The sequence below is a fragment of the Hypanus sabinus genome, chromosome 10 (assembly GCF_030144855.1).
Source record: "Hypanus sabinus isolate sHypSab1 chromosome 10, sHypSab1.hap1, whole genome shotgun sequence".
In the NCBI taxonomy this organism is placed as follows: Eukaryota; Metazoa; Chordata; class Chondrichthyes; order Myliobatiformes; family Dasyatidae; genus Hypanus; species Hypanus sabinus.
The window spans coordinates 152,561,030-152,584,818 of NC_082715.1; the positions used below are offsets into that span (position 1 = coordinate 152,561,030).

General features: G+C 44.1%; 1 protein-coding gene across 2 annotated transcripts in view; it reads left to right on the top strand.

The window, feature by feature from the left end:
• Positions 1 to 11,397: 11,397 nt before the first annotated feature.
• ddx51 (DEAD (Asp-Glu-Ala-Asp) box polypeptide 51) overlaps positions 11,398 to 23,789 on the top strand; it is a 55,119-nt gene continuing 42,727 nt past the window's right edge. For both annotated transcript variants that reach the window (XM_059983278.1, XM_059983279.1), the window contains exons 1-3: positions 11,398 to 11,467; positions 12,986 to 13,377; positions 22,499 to 22,695. In XM_059983278.1, the coding sequence (XP_059839261.1) occupies positions 11,445 to 11,467; positions 12,986 to 13,377; positions 22,499 to 22,695 (612 nt within the window). In that variant the 5' untranslated portion in view covers positions 11,398 to 11,444. The remainder of the gene's footprint in view (positions 11,468 to 12,985; positions 13,378 to 22,498; positions 22,696 to 23,789) is intronic.

Consider the following 23,789-nt stretch of genomic DNA (forward strand, 5'->3'; position numbering starts at 1 on the left):
CTCCAGCTCCAGCTCCGACTCCTTGACCCAGTCAGTCAAACGCTGAAGTCAGGTGCACTTCCTACAGGTGTAGTCATCGGGGAATCCGTCAGGTATCCTGAATTCCCACGTCTGATAGGGGGAGCATTCTATCCTGACTACTCAGTACTAAAAAAGAAAAAGGCTTGCCTGTTCTTAACTGTGCCTGTACCTGTAAAGCCAAAGCCTTCACACTGTCACTCTGACAATGGCCTCTCCGCTTGAGCCTACCCTCCTTTTATTTGCAGCTGAATTTAGGCCTCTGATGCTGACACTTACTTCGTTGGTGATGCACCATCAATAACTCACACTGAGACGTAGGCGAGATATCGGCTTTTATTGACTGGAAGAAGGAACCAGGAGTGAGTGTCTATCATACAAGGTCTTGGAGACTGAGGCCGAGCTTCAGGCTGCAGGTCTCCTTTATACAGGGGCCTGTGGGAGGAGCCACAGGAGCAGTCAGCAGGGGCGTGTCCCGACAGGCACATAGTTCACCACAGTTGGCCCTGTCCACACTGCCTTCAGCTCCTCTGTTGCTAGTTTGCCGGAACCCAGTGATGGTCCTCATCCCACTTCAGGCCTCTCTCATGTTGTTCTGCTGGAGTTTCCACTCAAGCTTCCTCCTATACCTGTCTTTAGCCTCCCTGATCTTGGCTTTCAGGTCCCTTTGTATTGTCCTCAGCTCCTCCCTATTTCCATCTCTACATGCCCTCTTTTTAGCGTTCAGGATGTCCTTAATGTCCTTTGTTACCCATGGCTTGTTATTTGAATAACAAAGGACAGTTCTTGCAGTCCACACAGAAGTTGATGTAACCAATGATGCACTCTGTGAGCCCATCAATGTCCTCTCCATGTGGCTCACAGAGGACCTGCCAGTTTGTCGCCTCAAAACAACCCTGGAGTGTCGCATAAGCCTTCCCCAACCATTTCCTCGCTGTCCTCGAGGCTGCAGGTTTACTCTTTACCAAAGGCACATAGCAGGGTCTGAGATGCACCAGGTTGTGATCTGACCGTCCCAGTGGGGGGAGGGGAGAGGAGCTGTATGCATCCTTAACGTTAGCGTACATCAAGTCCAAGGTCCTCTCCCTCTGGTTGTACAGCTCACATACTGGGTGAAGTTGGGCAGTGTTCTAGCCATGGTAACATGGTTGTAGTCACCCGAGATGGTAATGAGGGCCCTCGGGTGCTGGGTTTGTAGTCTGGCTATGACGATGTGAATGATGTTACACGCCGACGTTGGGTTGGCAGAGGGAGGGATGTACACAACAACCACAATTGCCACAACCACAACCCTAACCCTAACCTGAGCCTGAGTCTCCAGAGGGTTCCTGTGCTGTGGAAGACGTCCTGCCTCGTTCCTGTACCTCGTTCCTGACCTTTTTTACCCACAACCATTTCCTCGCTGTCCTCGAGGCTGCAGGTTTACTCTTTACCAAAGGCACATAGCAGGGTCTGAGATGCACCAGGTTGTGATCTGACCTTCCCAGTGGGGAGGGGAGAGGAGCTTTAAGCATCCTTAACGTTAGCGTACATCAAGTCCAGGGCCCTCTCCCTCTGGTTGTACAGCTCACATACTGCGTGAAGTTGGGCAGTGTTCTAGCCGTGGTAACATGGTTGAAGTCACCCGAGATGGTAATGAGGGCACTCGGGTTATTTGTTCTATGTAAAACATTTACTCTAAGGAGAGGCTGAGAGGTATCTCTGACCCAGAATTGTATTTTTTGTAGATGAGGACCAGGCTGTGCTTCATCTGGTCTGGTTTTCCGTCTTCTAACACCATGTGAACATCCATGAATATTGGTCAGAGGTATATTGCAGCTTTTAGTAATGGTTTTGCTCATACATTTTAGCTCAGCTCTGGAATCTAAAACATAATTCAACACATTTGTTTTCATTGAGTAAATTACGTTTGTTCTGTCAGGGCAAGCAAATGCTGCAAGGAAGTAGCCATTTTTTAAAACCATGAGACTGCATTCCAAAAGTGGTCTTTGTTGATCACTTGTTGATGAAACTGTACTGCCTGGTCAGAGTCTTCCATCATTGGTGAGGCTGGTGCTTGATCTTACTTCCATTAACCACATTTCTGTCCAAACAATTCTAGTTCAATGTCCCATTTTAACTCAACAGTACCATGCTCCTTCAGGGACTTGCTCTTGCATCAATGGTTGGTCAATGGGTGGTCCTGCCTGTAATGCTTTACCTAGACTTCCATGTCTCCGTCCATCACAGCATGGGAAAAAAGTTGTGGAGTTTGCAAACTTCATCATGGACACTGGCCTTCCCACTCTTGAGGACATCTTCAAAAGGTAAACACAATGTACACTGCAGATGCTGTAGTCAAGTCAACACGTACAAACAAGCTGGATGAACTCAGCAGGTTGGGCAGCATCAGTTGAAATGTGCAGTCAACGTTTCGGACTGAGACTCTTCGTCAGGGCTGAAGAAGGAGGGGGCAGTGGCCCTATAAAGAAGGTGGGGGGAGGGTGGAATGAGCCAGGTTCACCTTCGTTTTGAAAAAAACAATCAGAGGAAAGATCAAGGGGTGGGGAAAGGGAAGCAGGGAGGGGATAGGCAGGAGAGGTGAAGAAGGAATGTAAGGGGAAAGCACGATGGGTAGTAGAAGAAGGCAGAATCATGAGAGAGGTGATAGGCAGCTAGAAGAGGAGGCAGAGTGAAAGTGGGATGGGGAAAAGAGAGGGAGGGAATTACCAGAAGTTGGAGAATTCGATGTTCGTACCAAGGGGCTGGAGACTACCCATAAGGTATAAGAGATGTTGTTTCTCCAATCTGAGTTTGGCCTCATCATGGCAGTAGAGGAGGCCATGTATGGACATATCCAAATGGGAATGTGAAGCAGATATGTCCATGCATGGCCTCCTCTACTTTCCTCAGCCTGCTGCTATTAGGCTTCGTTCATGTAAACACTCATCAATGGCATTCTTACCACCTGTTAGATTCTGCTTATCCTCTCCTATTAACTTCACACACCACCTGAACGACTTGACAAGGTGATAACATGGTGGACAGAATTTCTTTACCATCATATGGGGCAGGTTGTACATATTCTTAATACACTGAGTTTGAGTCCAGGGCTCTGAACCCATTTTTCAGGGTGTGGGGTCTCTTTTAAACCATTTAGCTATCTTCTCAGGTTCTAGAGATAGGTGAGAAAATTACTATCTTCTTTCAGAGAATCTGTTCTAATTTTCCCCATTGTTTTACTTGTCTGGTCTATAATGGAGCTGGTCAAGACATGGCTGCCAGTCGGAATTTTCTCATCCTTGTCAACATCAGTTGGATCACTAGAGGAGGCTGTGATATCGGAGTCATGTCCATTCTGTAACTGTTCAGAACGAGGTGTTGCTTTGGATTATTGTCCCAAGGGGAGGGTCAGTGACAGGATCACTCTTCTGAGGACCTCACTGTGAGGGCCTCAGCTTAGTTTGTCTCTGAGCTTTGTACAATTCATTTCAACTTGATCACACTTCTGCATTTTTTTTCTCAATTGTTCAGTTAATTTACAGATTTCCTCTAGATACTTTACTGTCTCTATCATACTGACTTACAAACCTGCAGGTTTCATTTACTGTGGACTGTTGCTTTAAAAGCATCTAAGTAAGGCGGGATTATGACATCAGTCACATGTGTTGCAGTCTCTGCAGATTAAAATACAGAGAGAGAGAGTAACCAGCTACTCTCACAGTCTTCGCAAGACTTGGAACTACAAACTGCCGGGGCAAGTTTGCTCCAGTATGGGTGTCTGTCACTTCATATAATCCATAGGAGTGGATTTTGGGATATCTTGTGGGACGACTTGTGTAGCCCTTGCCTGGGTATGTTATGTGGTAACCATTCGAAGACGATATTCCTGAGACAGGTCACTTTCGGTGATAATTTGTATGTGGATTTGGAACGATACGACGGACAAGATCTATGACAACTGTTAACGCGTTTCCAGTGTGGAACCTGTGGAATACTTCGTACTTACCTTCTCTCTCCATTACAACCTGGATTACAAATATCTCTCTCCCATCATTTATTAAGTGGATTACTGAACTTTCCTACTTTACCATCTCGAGACTCTGAGCCTTGTTCCCCCCAAGCTCAATACAGTTTGGGAGCTATATTTACACATATATACTCATAACACTGTAAACTTCTGTTTATCGTGGTTTAAGTTACTATATTATAAGTAGTTACTAATAAAGATAGTGGTTTTAACATCAAAAACAGACTCCATGTGTAATCTATTGCTGCTGGTTTGCTTCTAAAACGCGACAGTTCGTAACAGTCATTTGTCACTATTCTCCCTTTCCTTCCTCAGTTAGTGCAGATTTCCCCTTTAGATTTCTCACATGCAGACTTTGTAACTGAACATGTCCTCTTGATTGCCAGCATCCATCAGGTTTTCTTTCCCTCAGGCATTCCCCCAGGCCCTTCTGACATCATCCAGCGGTCAGATTGCATTAGAGCAGGGGTTCCCAACCTGGGGTCCATGGGGCCCCTTGCTTAAATGGTATTGGTGCATGGCATAAAAAGGGTAGGGAACCCTTGCATTAGACTCAGCGCTGATGGTTTACCTCGTATTGTTTTCTTCATTGGTCATATCCTGTTGGAATACATTGTTTAAAGGAGAACTCAAACCCGCAGTCATGGGTTCAAGCATAACAACTGGTGGATCAGTTCCCCCTTTTCTGATTCTCCTACTAGATGTGTAGACATAGAATAATTGTTTGTTTACTGGGGTCTATAGCCTGAATCTTTGGGAGCCATTAGCTCAAATCAATAAATTATACGATTGAAATTCAAATAGTCTATACATAGCTGAATAGGTTACACAGAATGGTCATTTTACTTAAAATAGAGCAGAGAAGAGGATCCCCAGGTTGGTTTATTAATGTCACATATACCAAAACACAGTGAAAAGCTTGTCTTTTCATATAGTTCATACAGGTCAAGTGCATTGAGGTAGAACAAGGTAAAACAGTAACAGTACAGAATAAAGTGTAACAACAGAGAAAGTGCAGTGCAGGAAAACACTGAAGTGTAAGATCAAACCAAGGTAGATTGTGAACTTAAGTGCCCAACTTATTGTCCAAGAGGTCTGTTCAAGTGGGAACAAAACTGTCCCTGAACCTGATGGTACGTAATTTCTGCCTGATGGGAGATATGGGTGGTGTCTTTGATTATGCTGGCTGCTTTACCGAGATGGTGACAGACAGAGTCCATAGGAGGGAGACTGGCTTCAGTGCTGTGTTGAACTGTGTCCACAACTCTCTACAGTTTCCTGTGGTCACATTCAGAGTTGCTGTCACACATCCAGATTGGATGCTTTATATGGCGCACCAATAAAAATTGGTAAGGTTGACAGGGATATTAAATGGCACTGAGGCTAGAACTATGTGCTTTTCAGACAAAAAGGAAGTAAAGAGCACACCGCAACTTTCTACCTTGTCTGAGATTCTTCCTGTCCTTAATTCTCTCATCTACCTTGTTTGTGACACTAAGTTGTCAGATCCGGAGGTGAAATTGTACAGAAAATTCTTCAGAAGAAAGAGGCAAAAATCCTGTAGTTACAGCTTTTTTTAAAATATTAGATATTCATCATAGTTCAGGTCAGACAGGGCCAGCGTGTACCAGCAAGCAAGGCAGGAAGTAACTAAGAAGCTTGAGCACACGCTGTAATGAAAATATTTAAAAATTCATTTCTTGTTCTTCTCTGATTCAGCAGTAAGAGGTATCTGCAAACAATGGAGGCACTACATATATGTTAAAGGTTAAAGAAATTATTAGTGTTTGTATAATGAATAAAATACAGAAAAGAGCTAAAAGATTAATGAAGGGACAACCACTCCACACAATATACCACCAGAGGGAACCACAGATGCCCAACAGCTTTTTCTCTTGTCTCGATGTCTCTATCTCCAACTCTTAGCACTTCTTGTGACCCAGCCTAAGATAATATTCCCATTTTCATGAAGAAATTGCCCCTTTTTATACCCTTAAGATTACTTCAAAAATCTATTATAACATTTACCCAGTTCTTTTACAAACATGTTTTTCACTCACAAGGCTGTAGACTGGTATTCTCACTAATGTGTCAAAACATATATCTGGTCTGGTTCCCCCTTGTACGTTCTCAAATGTTCCCACACCCCAGACTAACACCATTTTGTTTTACAAATTTCCACTTTGCGCTGCACATTTTACCATATACCAAGGAGGAACCCAATTTAACTCTTTCCTTATATATGCTCTCCTTCTATGTTGCTAAGCAATTTGAACTGGTTTAGATAAAAAATAGTGTGCAGGTAGTGCCTGAGTCACAATACCTAACAGACAGACACAACAAAAACAGTCTGAACCCTCACCCTCATTTTGGAGAGGGAGGGAGAGCAGCCAGATGTCTTGATACATATTGGTACCAATGACATAGGAAGGAAAAGCAATGGGACCCTGAAAAGAGATTTTAGAGAGCTAGGTAGAAAGCTGAAAAGCAGGACCTCCCAGGTAGTAATTTATGTACTGCTGCCTTTACCACACGACAGTGAGGATAGAAACAGAATGATTTGGCAGATAAATGCCAAATGGTTGAGAAGCTGGTGGAGGGAGCAGGGCTTCAGGTTTTTGGATAATTCAGATCTCTTCTGGGGGAGGTATGACCTGTTCAGAAGTGCTGGGTTGCACCTGAACCTGACGGGGAGACTGATATTCTCACGGGCAGGTTCTCACAAAGCTGTTGGGGTGGGTTTAAACTAATTTGGCAGGTGGGTGGGAACTGGTGTGATGGGACTCAGGATAGGACATAGTAAAAAAGTAAAGATAACATGCAGTCAGACTGTCAGGAAGGGCAGGTAGGTGATGGGACATAGTCACAACCAACAGGGTGAGTATCATTACATTAGGGATGCAAAGTCAAAAGGGTAGCAAATATGGTACTCAAGGTGTTGTTTCTCAATGTGCAGAGTATAAGAAATAAGGTGGATGATTGTGTTGCACTATTACAGATAGTCAAGTATGATGTTGTGGCCATCACTGAATCTTGGCTGAAGGATGGTTGGAGTTGGGAGCTGAATGTCCAAGGTTACACATTGTATTGGAGGGATAGGAAGGTAGGCAGAGGAGGAGGCATGGCTCTACTGGTAAAGAGTGGCATCAAATCAGTAGCAAGATGTGACATAGGATCAGAAGATGCTGAATCCTTGTTGGTTGAGTTAAGAAACTGCAAGGGTAAAAGGCCTTCCAACTGTGGCTGGGAGGTGGATCATGGGTTACAACAGGAAATAGAAAAGGCATGTCAAAATGACAATGTTATGATTGTCATGGGAGATTTTAACATGCAGATTGATTGAGAAAATCAGGTTGGTAATGAATCTCAAGGGAGTAAGTTTGTTGAATGCCTAAGAGAGGGCTTTTTGGAGCAGTTTGTTGTTGAGCCTACTAGGGGATCAGCTATACTGGATTGGGTGTTGTGAAATGAACCGGAGGTGATCAGGGAAGTTACGGTAAAAGAACCCTTAGGAACCTGCGATCACAATATGATTGAGTTCAACTTGAAATTTGATAGGGAGAAAGTAAAGTCTGATGTAGCAGTATTTCAGTGGAGTAGGAGAAAATACAGTGGGATGAGAGAGGAGTTGGCCAAAGTAAATTGGAAGGAGCAAACATGAGGAAATCTGCAGATGCTGGAAATTCAAACAACACACACAAAATGCTGGTGGAACACAGCAGGCCAGGCAGCATCTATAAGGAGAAGCGCTGTCGATGTTTCGGGCCGAGACCCTTCGTCAGGATGAATTGGAAGGAGCTGCTGGCAGGGATGTCAGCAGAGCAGTGATGGTGTGTGTTTCTGGGAAAAGTAAGCAAGGTGCAGGAAATATGTATTCCAAAAGTGAAAAAATACTCAAATAAGGATGGTAATGAATCTCAAATACACAACCGTGGCTGACAAGGGAAGTCAAAGCTAATGTAAAAGCAAAAGAGAGAGCATACAACAAAGCAAAAATTAATGGGAAGACAGAGGATTGGAAAGTTTTTAAAAATCTGCAGAAAGCAACTAAAAGAATCATTGGAAGGGAAAAGATGAAATATGAAACCAAGCTAGCAAAGAATATTAAAGTGGATAGTAAAAGTTTTTTTATGTATGTTAAAAATAAAAGAGAAATGAGAATGGATATAGGACCACTAGAAAATGAGGCAGGAGAAATAATAATGGGGGACAAGGAGAAGGCCGATGAAGTAAATGAGTATTTTGCATCATTCTTCACTGTGGAAGACACTAGCATTGTGTCGGATGTTGTAGTGTGTGAGGGAGGAGAAGTGGGTGCAGTTACTGTTACAAGAGAGAAGGTGCTCAAAAAGCTGAAAAACCTAGAAGTACATAAGTCACCCGGACCAGATAAACTGCACCCCAGGGTTCTGAAAGAGGTAGCATTAGAGATTGTGGCGGCATTAGAAATAATCTTTCAAAAATCATTGGACTCAGGCATGGAACCTGTTGGAATTATTTGAGTAGATTACAAGTAGGATAGATAAAGGGGATTCAGTGAGTGTTCTATATTTGGGCTTTCAGAAGGCTTTGACAAGGTGCCACACATGAGGCTGCTTACCAAGTTAAGAGCCCATAGTTACTGAGGTGGTTAGAGCATTGGCTTATTGGAATAAGGCAGTGAGTGGGAATAAAAGGATCCTTGTCTGGTTGGCTGCCAGTGACTAGTGGTGTTCCACAGGGATCGGTGTTGGGACCACTTCTTTTTATGCTGTATATCAATGACTTAGATGATGGAATGGATGGCTTTGTTGCCAAGTTAGCAGCTAATACAAACAATAGTGGAGGGACAGGTAATGTCAAGTAAACAGGTAGGATGCAGAAGGACTTAGACAGATTAGGAGAATGGGCAAGTAAGTGGCAAATGAAATACAACGTTGGAAAATATACTTTGGTAATAGTGCTACTACCAAATGTTCGGACTATTTTCTAATCAGGGAGAAAATCCAATAATCTGAGATGCAAAGGGTCTTGGGAGCCCTTGTGCAGAACACCCTAAAGGTCAACTTGCAGGTAGAGTTGGTGGTGAGGAATGCAAATGCAATGTTAGCATTCATTTCAAGAAGTCTAGAATACAAGAGCAAGGATGTGATGCTGAGGCTTTATAAGGCACTGGTGAGGCCTCACCTTGATTATTCTGTACAGTTTTGGGCTCCTCATCTTAGAAGAGATGTGCTGGCACTGGGGGGGGGGGGGGGTCCAGAGGAAGTTCACAAGGATGATTCCATGAATGAAAGGGAATCATACAAGGAACATTTGATCGCTCTGGGTCTGTACTCACTGGAATTTAGAATGGGGGAGGGTCTCATTGAAACCTTTTGAATGTTGAAAGGTCTAGACAGAGCAGATGTGGAAAGGATGTTTCCATTGGTGGCACAGTCTAAGACAAGAAGGCACAGCAGCAGGATAGAGGGGCATCCATTTAAAACAGCGATGCAGAGAAATTCCTTTAGCTAGAGGGTGGTGAATTTGCAGAATTTGTTGCCACATGAAGCTGTGGAGGCCAGGTTGTTGGGTATATTTAAGGCAGAGCTAAATAGGTTCTTGGTTGGACGTGGCATCAAGGTTATGGGGAGAAGGCCGGGAAATGGGGTTGAGGAGGAGAAAAAAGGGATTAGCCATGATTGAATGGTGGAGCAGACTCGATGGGCCAAATAGACTAATTCTACTCCTATATCTTATGGTCTAATCTAACAAAGGGATTCTGAGAGGTCTGCATTTCTATTATTGAAGGGACTACAACTGTTAAATCTGGAATAATTGCCTGAAATGATGACAGAATGGAAGGACTCCATTCAGCCCACCATGTCCACAGTGCTCTCAGTAAGAGCAATCCAGCTCATCCAGAGCCCAACTTATCTGAAAGATGTTACTGAATCTGCTTCCACTACTGTCTCTGGCAATGAATTGTAAACTTTAACTTGCCATGTCCATTCTGTCATGTCCATGTTAATTTTGAATCTTTCCAGCATCTTTATTCTGTCTTTTCGTTTGTCATCCTTACATCAGTTTCTTTCTATTTGGTCAGTCTAAACTTTTAATGACTTAAAATACACCACTTCCCAGATCATCTTTAACCACCTCTGTTCCAGGGAGCTTGGGAGAGGATCTGTTGAGGTGAAGGTATTTCCATCATGGTGTTTGCTAGCAAGTTTCAGGTTTTAGACAGCAATGATACCACAGTGTCAAAATATTTGCAAATCAGAATGGTGTGTGAGTTAGAGGGAACCAGAAAGTGGTTGTGTTCCCCTGCCATCGGCCATTTTAGTGACAGAGATTGTGGTTTCGAAAGGTGGTGTTGTAGTAGCCTGGGTAAATAACTGCAGTGTATTTTGTAGGTGGTGACCACTGTGCTCCAATGGGGCAGGTTGGTACATGGGCTCTGAATGACATGGGCTGATTTATCCCATATGGCATTGAGCTTCTCAAGAGTAGTCAGGCAAGTACAATACCATCACTCCCCTGACTTATCCCTGCATATGGTGGAAAGGCCTTAAGCTGTTAGCAGGTAAAGTCATTCACTACAGGGTACGAGTCCGAGGCTCTGACCTACTCTAGAAACCACAATATTTAAGTAGCTGAGTCTTCAGACAACGGTAACACCCAGGTTTGGAGAAGTCAGTGCTTTACACTTCTGTGGTTGTGAGATATCTGAATGTTGTCCAAGTCTGTTTGCATGCAGTTGGGGACTACCTTGTGTGCTGAGTAATTGTGAATGGGATTGCACATCGTGTGGTCATCAGCAACTTTTGATGTGATGGAAGCAAGGTTATTGATGATGTTGGTGCTGATGGTCATCATAAGGAATGACTTCAAGAGGTGACTCAATTTGATGGGAAAATTTGAAACAAAGCAAATTGTAACTGTATCTTGGAAGCAAAAACTGGGAGAAACAAGCAATCTATTGGAAGAACTCAGCAGGCTGGGCACACCTGAGGGTGGAAAGGAACTCGAGATTTTGGTCGTAAACCTGCATCAGAGCAGCAACGGAGTTTTGACTAGGAACATCAACAATTCTTTCCTCCCACTCCAACCCTCATGACTGTCTCATGGACCTCTGGTTTCATCCTCCTAGGCAATATTCCGGCTTCTGCTCTCTTCCTTTCCAGTCCTTTTGTTCCCAAACGCCGACCGTTCATCTCCCCCCCAGAGGCAAATACCGTACGCCTGACCTGTAGAGTTCCTTCAACATTTTATGTCTTTTGCTGCTGTGTGGTTGTTTGAGAGATGGAGTTGACCTCCCCTCCCACAGGCCAGTGCTAGTCCTCCATCGCCAGGAGCGCTGTCGCTGTACCAGACTGTGTGGACGCCGGCTCTGACGTCATGAGAATGCGCCACCTGGTTGCCCGGTGACGGGAACGGGACCGGCAGCGTGGCCATGGCTCTTTTCCATATGAACAGGTGGGATTGGACTTCTCCCTCTTCTTCCGAGTGGGAGGGAGGGAAATGCTTAAGAGACGGGGAGGCGACTGAGGGGTGTGACGGTGGGTGTAGAGGGAGCTGATGTGAGGAGGTTGGGTTGTGGGTGTGGAGGGGACTGAAGGGAGAAGGTCGCGGTTGTTGCTGTGTTTTGTAACTCCAGAAGCTATAACCCGCAATGAATTATGTAAACTAACAAAGAAAGCTTAATTAGACAATGTTACTGAAATATTAAATACGTTGTAGTGGTGAGTGTGAGTGTGGAGACCAGGAAGTGGGAGAGGGAGAGAGGTTATGTGCTGAGTGCGATCCGGATCTTATAAACTGTTCGAGTACACCAGTCAAAAGTATGCTGCCCCTCTCACCGTTCTCTGATACTGAGATTCCCGTCCGACACTGTAATTCTCCCACTCTGACCTCGGTCTTTGGCCTCTGACATTGTTTAAACTAAGCTAAGGGAACGGTACCCCATCATCTCTCTGGGCGCATGGTGAGCCTGAGGACGGGATGTTATGATCAACAATTTCAATCAACTAGCTATTACATTCTTGTGTCTGAACCACCCATCCATCTGTCCATTGTCTCGTATAGATTTTCTATGCAATTCTTACACAGACTGCTTATTTCCAGTATGTTCTTATGTTTCAGATTCCTGGTAACTGCTTTTCTGCATTCACATTTCCAGCATTTATCTTCATTTTACACACACACACACACACACACACACACACACACACACACACCTTTCTTTTGTTACCCCTCCTTCAGACAGTTACAGTAGCAATTAACAAGTACTCACGGATCCATCTCCAGTGATATCGACATCATGTATTTTTTAAGCATTCTCTCCCTTTTCTTCATTCTCTTTCTACAAACTCTTTAGCATCTTCTTCAGTTTTGATACAAATTCTGAAATGTTAACTCTGTTTTTCTCTCCACAGGCACTGCCTGATTTGTTGAGTCTTTTTCATCATTTTGTTTAAGTTTCTGAAAAGAAATTGTTGGCAGCTGTGTGAGTAACTGCTAGCAGTGCCCAGCTTAAAAAAAAGTGAAGAAAATACAGGAAGCAGTTACAACAAACAGTAAAGGAACTTTATTTATAGCAAACTCTGCCTAGTGTACTGTGTACTAAAATGTATTATATACTGTTATATTTGAATTTGAAGCTGGCAGGGTGAGTGGTGAGATACATCTTCAAAGCTATGGAAAAACGAAGTATTATCGGGAAGGCAATGAGTTAGCAGATGATGATGATGCATTTGGTTTCATCACATTACAAAATGTGCTGATGGGCAGTCGTTCCTGTATTTTGTATTGTACAATCTCCTTTTAGTGTCAACTCACTCCAGCAAATGCCTTGTCATGAAATCATTGGAACAGATTCCTGACTTGTGTAGGAGCCTATTTATTGGATGTAGAAACATAAATCTTCATCTTCAGAGGCTGTGAACTGTTGGCCTGTAGTTACTAACTGTTTTAATGGTCTCTGTTGAACTCTAGGTACCTGGGTGATGATAAACCCACCAACAGTCTGGATGACAAATCCCGATCCCAAATTCTACTGCAGAAGCTTCACCAAGAAGCCAAAGCCAGGCAGCAGCTACTGGTAATCAAGACTGACACCACAGATGCCAAACAGGAAGAGAACTGGGAAAGTGAAATTGTGAAGGAGAGGAAAAGGAAAGCAAAGGAAGAGGTGTCAATTTCAGAAGAAAGTAGGAAGAAAACAAAGCAATTATCTCGAGGCAACAAGAAAAGCGGAAGAAAATCAAAATCCAATGAAGGCTGTGATGCAGAGCTTGTAACTGAGACGTTATGCGAGGAGAATGTAAACATCAGTGGTGGAATAAAGAGAGAAGGTCACCATAAGTATCACGGCACAAAGGCCACAGGTTTGTGTCTTGAGCTGTGGACAGATGTAGTCAGCATTAATGCATTCATGAAATATCTATGTCATTTTGTGTATTGAATGCTTGCCCAAATAGAGATCTAAAAGAAGGGAAATTGATTAATTAGTGATAAATTAGAAAATCACCTGCTTGCTCTTGTGCTCTTTTCAAATTGTTACAACTCTCTCCCCATCCCATCATCCTGCCTTTCCCCTCTGATCCCCCAATATGCTTCCTCCTGGATCACATTACCTTTAACTACTTAATCCTAACACTGACCCAGGTGCCAGTAAGAGTTTTAAGTTGAATAGTGGATCAATACGGTAATAATCATTGCCAGTTCAGGGGACGTGGCAGATGGGATCCATTGGGCAGTAATTATTTAATGAACTCATCTTCATACCGTGTCAGCTAGTATCTGATGGTTGTAAGACAGGGTGGTAGCCTGGATCATGCTGGATCTGGCCCACCCCTCATTTCTAATCCTAGGCTAGCCCTATGGATTCCAAACTCTGAGGTCTCACATTTGTCCTCCAGCAGGGCAACCTGAGGGTCCGTTGTTCACTGCTGTAATACTTTTCACTGTTCCCTAATGTCATAAATCATGGAACAGTACAGCACAGTGCAGGCCCTTCAGCCCACTGCCTTGTGCCCCCTCTTATCCTGATCCAAGATCAAACTAATGAATCCCTCCCGCATAGCCCTCCATTTTTCCATCATCCATGTGCCTAAGAGCCACTTAAATGTCCCTAATGAATGTGCCTCTACCAGCAGCCTTAGCAGTGTGTTCAACACACTTACCACTCTCTGTGTATTAAATAAAGAAACTTACCTCTGACATCCCCCCCCCCCCAATACTTTCCTATAGTCATCTTAAGATTATACCCTCTCATATTACCTATTTCTGCCCTGAGGGAAGTGTGCTGGCTATCCACTCTGTCTATGCCTCCATATCATCATATGCACCTCTGTCAAGTCATTTTCATCCACCTTTGCTCCAAAGAGAAAAGCCCTAACTCACTCAACCTTTCTTCAAAAGACATGTGCTTTAATCCAGATAGCATTCTAATAAATTTCTTGTGTACCTTTTCTAAAGTTTTCACATCCTTCCTATAGCGAGACAACTAGAACTGAACACATTACTCCAAGTGTGTTCTAACCAGGGTGTTACAGAGCTGCAATATTACCTCACGGTTGTTGAACTCAATCCTCTGACTAATGAAAGCCAACACACAATACACCTTCTTAACAACCCTATCCACTTGTGTGGCACCTTTGTGGGATCTGTGGATGTGGACCCCAAATCCCTCTGTTTTTCCACACTGCTAAGAATTCTGCAATGAACCATATAAATTGCTGTCCATAATAGTGAATAATTTCACACCTTTCCAGTTTGAGCTCCATCTGCCACTTCTCAGCCCAGCTTTGCATCCTGTCAATGTCCATTTTTAACCTACAGCAATTTTCTACACTATTCAAAAAACACCACCAACCTTTGGTGGGGTGGTATTTGCAAGCACCCTAACCCACCATTCCACTTGCTCATCTGAGTCATTTATATAAAAATCACAAAAAGCATATCCCTGTGGAACACCACTGTTCACCAACCTTCAGGCAGAATATGTTACATCATCTACCACCCTCTGCCTTCCGTGGGCAAGCCAGCTCTGAATCCACACAGGCAATTTCCCCTGATTCAGTTCCTTCTGACTTTCTGAATGAGAGTTCCATAGGAGACTTGTCAAATGCTTTACTAAAATCCATATATACCACACCCACTGCTCTAATTCATCAATATGTTTGTCACTACTCAAAGAATTCAGTCAGGCTTGTTTAACACAAGCTGCTCCTCACAAAGTCATGCTGACTGTCTCTAATCTGTGATAAATCCTGTCCCTAAGAATCCTTTACAATAGGTTGCCCACCACTGTTTTAAGACTCACTGGTCCCTAATCCCCTGGATTATTGTTATTTCCATTCTTGAACAAAGAAATAACATTTGCCACTCTCTGGTCATCTAGTACTACTGTGGGCAAGGAGGATGCAAAGATCATCACCAAAGGCACAGCTGCCAGTCTGTTCCCCCGCTTCCTGTAGTAACCTGAGTTACATCCCATCCGGCCATAGAGACCTAATGTTTTTTTTTAAAAAGCTCCAGCACATTTACTTCCTTCACGTTGGCATGTTCCAGCATACAATATTAGCTATGTCATTACATAATTACATAGATTAATTTTCATGTAGGCATTTACAGGAAAAAAGAAATACAAAAGAATTTACGAAAAATTATACACAAAAAGACAAAGACTGACAACCAATGTGTGAAAGATACAAATTGTGCAAATAAAAAATAGTACGAAGAACACTAATAATACGAGGCATGAATGTGCAAGTGCGTGGACGTCAGTGAGTTAGACCAGTGGGAAGGATTTAAAAGAAGACAGTTCTCTAGAGTGTGTGCTGTAGTAGAGGGAGACAGAGCAGGAGGGCTTTGGATCAACGGGGCTTCGGTGATAATGGATCAAGGAGAAGTAAGCTACTTGTGAGAAATAGGAAGTATGTGTGTGAGGCTAGTGTTCTGTACTGGGTGTCAGATGTGGCATGTCCGGGAGAGTCCCAGCTTCCCGGACAGCCACATCTGTGTCAAGTGCGTCGAGCTGAAGCTCCTTAGGGACTGCACTAGGGAACTGGAGATGCAGCTCGATGACCTTTGTCTGGTCGGGGAGAGTGAGGAGGTGAAAGATCGGAGCTATAGGCAGTTAGACACACCGGGTCCTTGGGAGACAGTTAAGTGGGTAACTGTCAGGAGAGGGAAGGGCAAGAGTCAGATACCAGAGAGTACCCCTGTGCTGTCCCCCTTAACAATAAGTACTCCTGGGGGAAACAACAGTGGCTGTGTCTCTGGCACAGAGTCTGACCCTATGGCTCAGAAGGGTAGGGAAAGGAAGAGAATGGCAGCTGTGATAGGGGACTCTATAGTTAGGGGGTCAGACAGGCGATTCTGTGGATGCAAGAAAAACAGATTGTAGCTTGCCTCCCAAATGCTAGGGTCCAGGATGCATCTGACCACGTCCATGATATCCTGAAGTGAGAAGGTGAACAGCCAGAGGTTGAGGTACATATTTGTACCAACAACGTAGGTAGGAGAAGGGAGGAGGTCCTGAAAACAGATAACAAAGAGTTAGGAAGCAAATTGAGAAGCAGGCCTTCAAATGTAGTAATCTCAGGATTACTGCCTGTGCCATGTGACAATGAGTATAGGAATAGAGTGAGGTGGAGGGTAACTGCATGGCTGAGGGATTGTTGCAGGGGGAAGGGATTCATATTTCTGGATCATTGGGACCTCTTTCGAGGCAGGCGTGACCTGCACAAAAAGGATGGGTTGCATTTGAATCTGGCGGGGGGTGGGGGCCCAGTATCCTGGCAGGATGGGGGGAGAGTTTAAACTAGAATTGCTCGGGGGGTGGGAACTGAACTGAAGAGATGAAGGAAGGGGTGGTGGCTGAGAAATAGAGAAAGCTTGTAGGCAGTATGCAAGGGAAGATAGGCAGGTGATGCGCTCAGACTGATGCTTTGAGATGTGGCTATTTTAATACAACGCGGATGAGCTTAGAGCGTGGATCGGTACTTGGAGCTATGATGGTATCATTACAGAGACTTGGATTTCTCAGGGACAGGAGTGGTAACTTAGAGTACCAGGCTTCAGACGTTTCAGAAAGGACAGGGAGGGAGGCAAAGAGGTGGGGTGTGGCACTGCTGATCAGAGATAGTGTCATGGCTGCAGAAAAGGAGGAAGTCATGGAGGGATTATCTACCGAGTCTCTGTGGGTAGAAGTTAGGAACAGGAAGGGGTCAATAATTTTACTGGGTGTCTTTTATGGGCCACCCAATTGAAACAGAGACAGATAGGGAGACAGATTCTGGAAGGGTGTAATAATAACAGGATCCTTGTGGTGGAAGATTTTAATTTCCTCAAAAAGTACGGCAGAAATGTGGCAAATGTTCAGGGGATATTTGCGTGGCATTTTGCATAGGTATGTTCCAATGAGACAAGTAAAGGATGGTAGGGTACAGGAACCATGGTGTACAAAAGCTGTTGTAAATCTAGTTAGGAAGAAAAGAAAGGCTTACGAAAGGTTCAAAAAACTAAGTAATGATAGAGATCTCGAAAACTATAAGGCTAGCAGGAAGGAACTTAGGAACAAAATTAGGAGAGTCAGAAGGGGTCATGAGAAGGCCTTGGCAAGCAGGATTAAGGACAATCCTTACAATCTACAAGTATGTGAAGAGCAAAAGGATAAGATGTGCGAGAATAAGGCCAATCAAGTGTGACAGTGGAAAAGTGTGAATGGAACCGGAGGAGATAGCAGAGGTACTTAATGAATACTTTGCTTCAGTAGTCACTACAGAAAAGGACCTTGGCGATTGTAGGGATGACTTACAGCTGGCTGAAAAGTTTGAGCATATAGACTTTAAGGAAGAGCATGTGCTGGAGCCTTTGGAAAGCATCAAGTTGGATAAGTCACTGGGACTGGACAAGATATACTCCAGGCTACTGTGGGAAGCGAGGGAAGATTGCTGAGCCTCTGGCATCATCAATGGGGATGGGAGAGGTTCTGGAGGATTGGAGGGGTGTGGATGTTGTTCCCTTATTCAAGGAAGGGAGTAGAGATAGCCCAGGAAATTATAGACCAGTGAGTCTTATTTCGGTGTTTGGTTAGTTGATGGAAAAGATCTTGAGAGGTAGGATTTATGAACATTTGGAGAGGCATAATATGATTAGGAAGAGTCAGCATGGCTTTGTCAAAGGCAAGTTGTGCCTTACAAGCCTGATTGAATTTTTTGAAAATGTGACTGAAAACATTGATGAAAGAAGAGCAGTAGATGTTGTGTATATGGATTTCGGCAAGGCATTTGATATGCATGCAAGGCTTCCTGAGAAAGTAAGGAGGCATGGGATCCAAGGGGACCTTGCTTTGTGGATTCAGAATTGGGTTGCCCACAGAAGGCAAAGAGTGGTTGTAGACGGGTCATATTCTGCATGGAGATCAGTGACCAGTGGTGTGCCTCGAATCTGTTCTGGGACCCTTTCTCTTCATAATTTTTATAAATGACCTGGATAAGGAAATGGAGGGATGGGTTAGTAAATTTGCTGATGACACATAGGTTGGGGATGTTGTGGATAGTGTGGAGGGCTGTCAGAGGTTACAGCGGGATAACGATAGGACGCAAAACTGGGCTGAGAAGTGGCAGGAGGCATTCAACTCAGATAAGTGTGAGGTGATTCGTTTTGGTAGGTCAAATATGATGGCAGAATATAGTATTAATGGTAAGACTCTTGGCAGTGTGGATTAGTGGGATCTTGGGGTCCGAGTCCATCGGACACTGAAAGCTGCTGCGCAGGTTGACTGTGTGGTTAAGAAGGCATATGGTGCATTGGCCTTCACCAACCATGGGATTGAGTTTAGGAGCCAAGAGGTAATGTTACAGCTTTATAGGACCCTGGTCAGACCCCTCTTGTAGTACTGTGCTCAGTTCTGGTCACCTCACTACAGGAAAGATGTGGAAACTATTAAAGGATGCAGAGGAGATTTACAAGGATGTTGCCTGGATTGGGGAGCATGCCTTATGAGAATAGGTTGAGTGAATTCAGCCTTTTTTCCTTGGAATGACAGAGTATGAGAGGTGACCTGATAGAGGTTATGAGAGGCATCGATCGTGTGAATAGGTTTTTTCTCAGGGCTGAAATGGCTAACGCAAGAGGGCACAGTTTTCAGGTGCTTGGAATTAAGTACAGAGGAGATATCGGGGTAAGTTTTTTACGCAGAGGGTGGTGAGTGCGTGAAGTGTGGTGTCAGTAGAGGTGGCTACAATAGGTCTTTTAAGAGACTCCTGGACAGACACACGGAGCTTAGAAAAGTAGAGGGCACTGGGTAACCCGAGGTAATTCCTAAAGTAAGTACATGTTTAGCACAGCATCGTGGGCCAAAGGGCCTGTATTCTGCTACACACACAAATTGCTGGTGGAACGCAGCAGGCCAGGCAGCATCTATAGGAAGAAGTGTTGTCGACGTTTCGGGCTGAGACCCTTCGTCAAGACTAACTGAAAGGAAAGATGGTAAGAGATTTGAAAGTAGAAGGGGGAGGGGAAAATGTGAAATGATAGGAGAAGACCAGAGGGGGTGGGATGAAGCTGAGAGCCAGAAAGGTGATTGGCAAAAGGGATACAGAGCTGGAGAAGGGAAAGGATCATGGGACGGGTGGCCTAGGGAGAAAGAAAGGGGGAGGGGAGTACCAGAGGGAGATGGAGAACAGGCAGAGTGATGGGCAGAGAGAGGAAAAAAAAACAAAATATATCAGGGATGGGGTAAGAAGGGGAGGGGCATCAACGGAAGTTAGAGAAGTCAATGTTCATGCCATCAGGTTGGAGGCTACCCAGCCAGTATATAAGGGGTTGTTCCTCCAACCTGAGTGTGGTTTCATCTTGTCAGTAGAGGAGGCCATGAATAGACATATCAGAATGGGAATGGGACGTGGAATTAAAATGTGTGGCCACTGGGAGATCCTGCTTTCTCTGGCGGACAGAGCATAGTTGTTCAGCGAAGTGGTCTCCCAGTCTGCGTCGGGTCTCACCAATACATAAAAGGCCACCCCTCTTTTCCTTCGCTACATCAACAACTGCATTGGCGCTGCCTCCTGCACGCATGCTGAGCTCATTGACTTCATTAACTTTGCCTCCAACTTTCACCCTGCCCTCAAATTTACCTGGTCTATTCCTGACACCTCCCTCCCCTTTCTTGATCTTTCTGTCTCCATCTCTGGAGACGGCCTATCTATTGATATCTACTATAAACCTACAGACTCTCACAGCTACCAGGACTATTCGTCTTCCCACCCTGTCTCTTGCAAAAATGCTATCCCCTTCTCACAATTCCTCCATCTCCGCCGCATCTGCTCTCAGGATGAGGCTTTTCATTTCAGGACAAAGGAGATGTCTTCCTTTTTAAACAAAGGGGCTTCCCTTCTTCCACCATCAACTCTGCTCTCAAACGCATCTCTCCCATTTCTCGCCTATCTGCCCTCACCCCATCTGTCTGCCACCCCACTCAGGATAGTGTTCCCCTTGTCCTCACCTACCACCCCACCAGCCTCCGGATCCAACGTATAACTCTCCGTAACTTCTGCCATCTCCAACTGGATCCCACTACGAAGCACATCTTTCCCTCCCCCACCTTTCTGCTTTCCACAGGGATCGCTTCCTATGTGACTCCCTTGTCCATTCATCCCCCCCATCCCTTCCTACTGATCTCCCTCCTGGCGCTTATCCTTGTAAACGGAACAAGTGCTACACCTGTCCTTACACTTCCTCCCTCACCACCATTCAGGGCCCCAGACAGTCCTTCCAGGTGAGGCAACACTTCACCTGTGAGTCGGCTGGTGTGGTATACTGTGTCCGGTGCTCCCGGTGTGGCCTTTTATATATTGGTGAGACCCGATGCAGACTGGGAGACCGTTTCACTGAACACCTACGCTCGGTCTGCCAGAAAAAGCAGGATCTCCCAGTGGCCACACATTTTAATTCCACGTCCCATTCCCATTCTGATATGTCTATCCATGGCCTCCTCTGTTGTCAAAATGAATCCAAATTCAGGTTGGAGGAACAACACCTTATATACCGGCTGGGTAGCCTCCAACCTGATGGCATGAACATTGACTTCTCTAACTTCCGTTAATGCCCCTCCTCCCCTTCTTACCCCATCCCTGACATATTTAGTTTTTTTCTCTCTCTCTGCCTATCACTCTGCTTGTTCTCCATCTCCCTCTGGTGCTCCCTTTCTTTCTCCCTAGGCCTCCCGTCCCATGATCCTTTCCCTTCTCCAGCTCTGTATCACTTTTGCCAATCACCTGTCTGGCTCTCAGCTTCATCCCACCCCCTCCGGTCCTCTTATATCGTTTCGCATTTCCCCCTCCCCCTCCTAATTTCAAATCTCTTACTATCTTTCCTTTCAGTTAGCCCTGATGAAGGGTCTCGGCCCGAAACGTCGACGGTGCTTCTCCCTATAGATGCTGCCTGGCCTGCTGCATTCCACCAGCATTTTGTGTGTGTTGCTTGAATTTCCAGCATCTGCAGATTTCTTCGTGTTTGCCTGTATTCTGCTGTGGATTTTCTATGTTTCCAACATGAGTTGTAAAGTGTCCTTGAAAGTTAGTTTGTAGCTTGTAGAATCAGTTCAGAGTAGTGGTGATTGATGTTATCCACACCAATTCAGGAGCTTGAAGGTTGTAGGCTTATGAATGTTCCTGAACTGCTTATATGGGACCCTCGACTTCTGTACTTCTTGCCCATGGTAGTAGTGAGAAGAGAACACAGCCTGGATGGTGTGAGCCTTTGATGTATGCTGCTTTCTTGTGCCAGCGCCCCATGTAAATGTATTCAATGGTAGGGAGGGCTTTGCCTCTGATGGACTGGCAGTCTTCATCACTTTCTGTAGCCTTTTCCATGTCTGGCATTGGGGTCAAGGTCTCTCTCACTGGTGAATACTGAAGCAAAGCATTCATTAAGGGGGATTTAGAAACAATGAAAGAAGGATCTCAGCTGAAAACATTCCCTTTTTACTCATTTCCATAGATGCTACCTGACCTGCTGAGCTCCTTCAGCATTTTGTTCATGTTGCTCTGGATTTCCACCATCTGTAGACTTGCTTGTATTTATAAATAAAAATAAAGATGGTTAATTTTTTTAAAAAGCCACTTAAATATTTAACTGGCAAAATCAATTGAAACAGTAAGTGAAATAAAATAGAAACAATCAATTTATCTTCACTTGTTATGAAATATGGCAGTCCCTTTCAAAAGAAGGAGAAAGTTTGATGACCCTGTGGATGTCATGGGTCCTGATTTGGTGAAGAGCAGCAACTTGTTATGATGTCTGTTCGTATTCATACTATAATCAGAACAGATATGTCAGTGGTTCCATCTCATGAATGTATTATTAAATGGTAGTTGCTCGTCAATGTGGCAGTTACAACTCAAAAATGAATTTGCCTGAAGAGGACAGCTTCTTAAATTGTTTTGCTGTACAGTAATATGCTGACATGTCTGCTTTACTGATTCTCCACTGCAGATGAAGTTACTGATGATGATTCAAGACCATTGAATGTATCTGGAGAACTAATTAAGCTGCAAGGAAAGAAGAATGAAGATTTGGAGAAAGCAGAGCAACACGAAGGAGAAAAAGATCAAAATGATAATCAGATATCAACTGTTCCCACATCCACATTCACCATCTTAGGAGGTTTTATGAGGAAAAATATTCAAAAGGTTAATAAAATTATGAAAAGAATTATTTTGAAAACGATAACTTGAAAGGGTATCCAAGGTTTGTTTCATTTGGATAAAAAGAGCTTTATTCCATTGCCCATGCTACTCCTACCCATGAATGTTTGATAGGTCAGAGAGGAGAGTTTCTTTTAAAAAAATCTATATCACCCTGTTCAGGCCTTTAGTGCCAAACTTTTAACCCACTCTAAATTCACTTTAACCCTTCCTCCCTACATAACTCTTAATCTTTCTATCATCCACGTGCTTATTCAAATATTACTTAAGTGTCCCTAATATATTACCATGCCTCTACCACCACCCTTGGGAAGGTGTTCCAATCATCCACCACTCTCTGTTATATACCTCTGACATCCCCCCTATACTTTCCTTTAATCACCTTAAAATTATGCTGCCTTGTATTAGCCATTTTTGTCCTAGAAAAAGATCTCTGCTATCCACTCTATCTATGCTTTTATTATCCTCTATACTTCTGCAACTTGCCTCCCATTTTCCTTCACATCAAAGAGGAAGAACCCTAGCTCGCTCAACCAATCTTCATAATACTTGGCCTCAAGTCCATCTCCTGTGCACCCTCTCTAAAGTATAATTTAATCATGAAAGGTCAGACTATAGAGAACCTCATTCTCAATTTAACATTTGTTCTGCAATGCTAATGTTTGAAAGGCCACTAAAGGGAGCTTTATTCTGCATCTCACTCCTACTATTCTTGTCCATGGAATGTTTAAAAGGAATGAATGAAATAGATCAGGAATTTAGCCATGATCGTGCTGGTGTAACAGGTGCAAAGGGATCAGGGCATTTAGGTCTTTGCAGCTGTTTCACCAGCATGATCATGGCTGATCTTTTATTTTGCTCGCACTATCCTGCAATAACACCATGTCCCTTGATTCCCTATGATATTTTTTAAAATCCACTGAATATTTTCAATGACATCCTCCAAAGCAAGTTTCACTGGCCTGTGATGAAATCTCTTCTCATCTCAGTTTTGAATGTCTGACCCATGTTTGATTGATCTGTGGTCCCAGATACAATGGACGCAAAAGCTTCCTCCCTGTAGCCATTTGTTAAGCTTT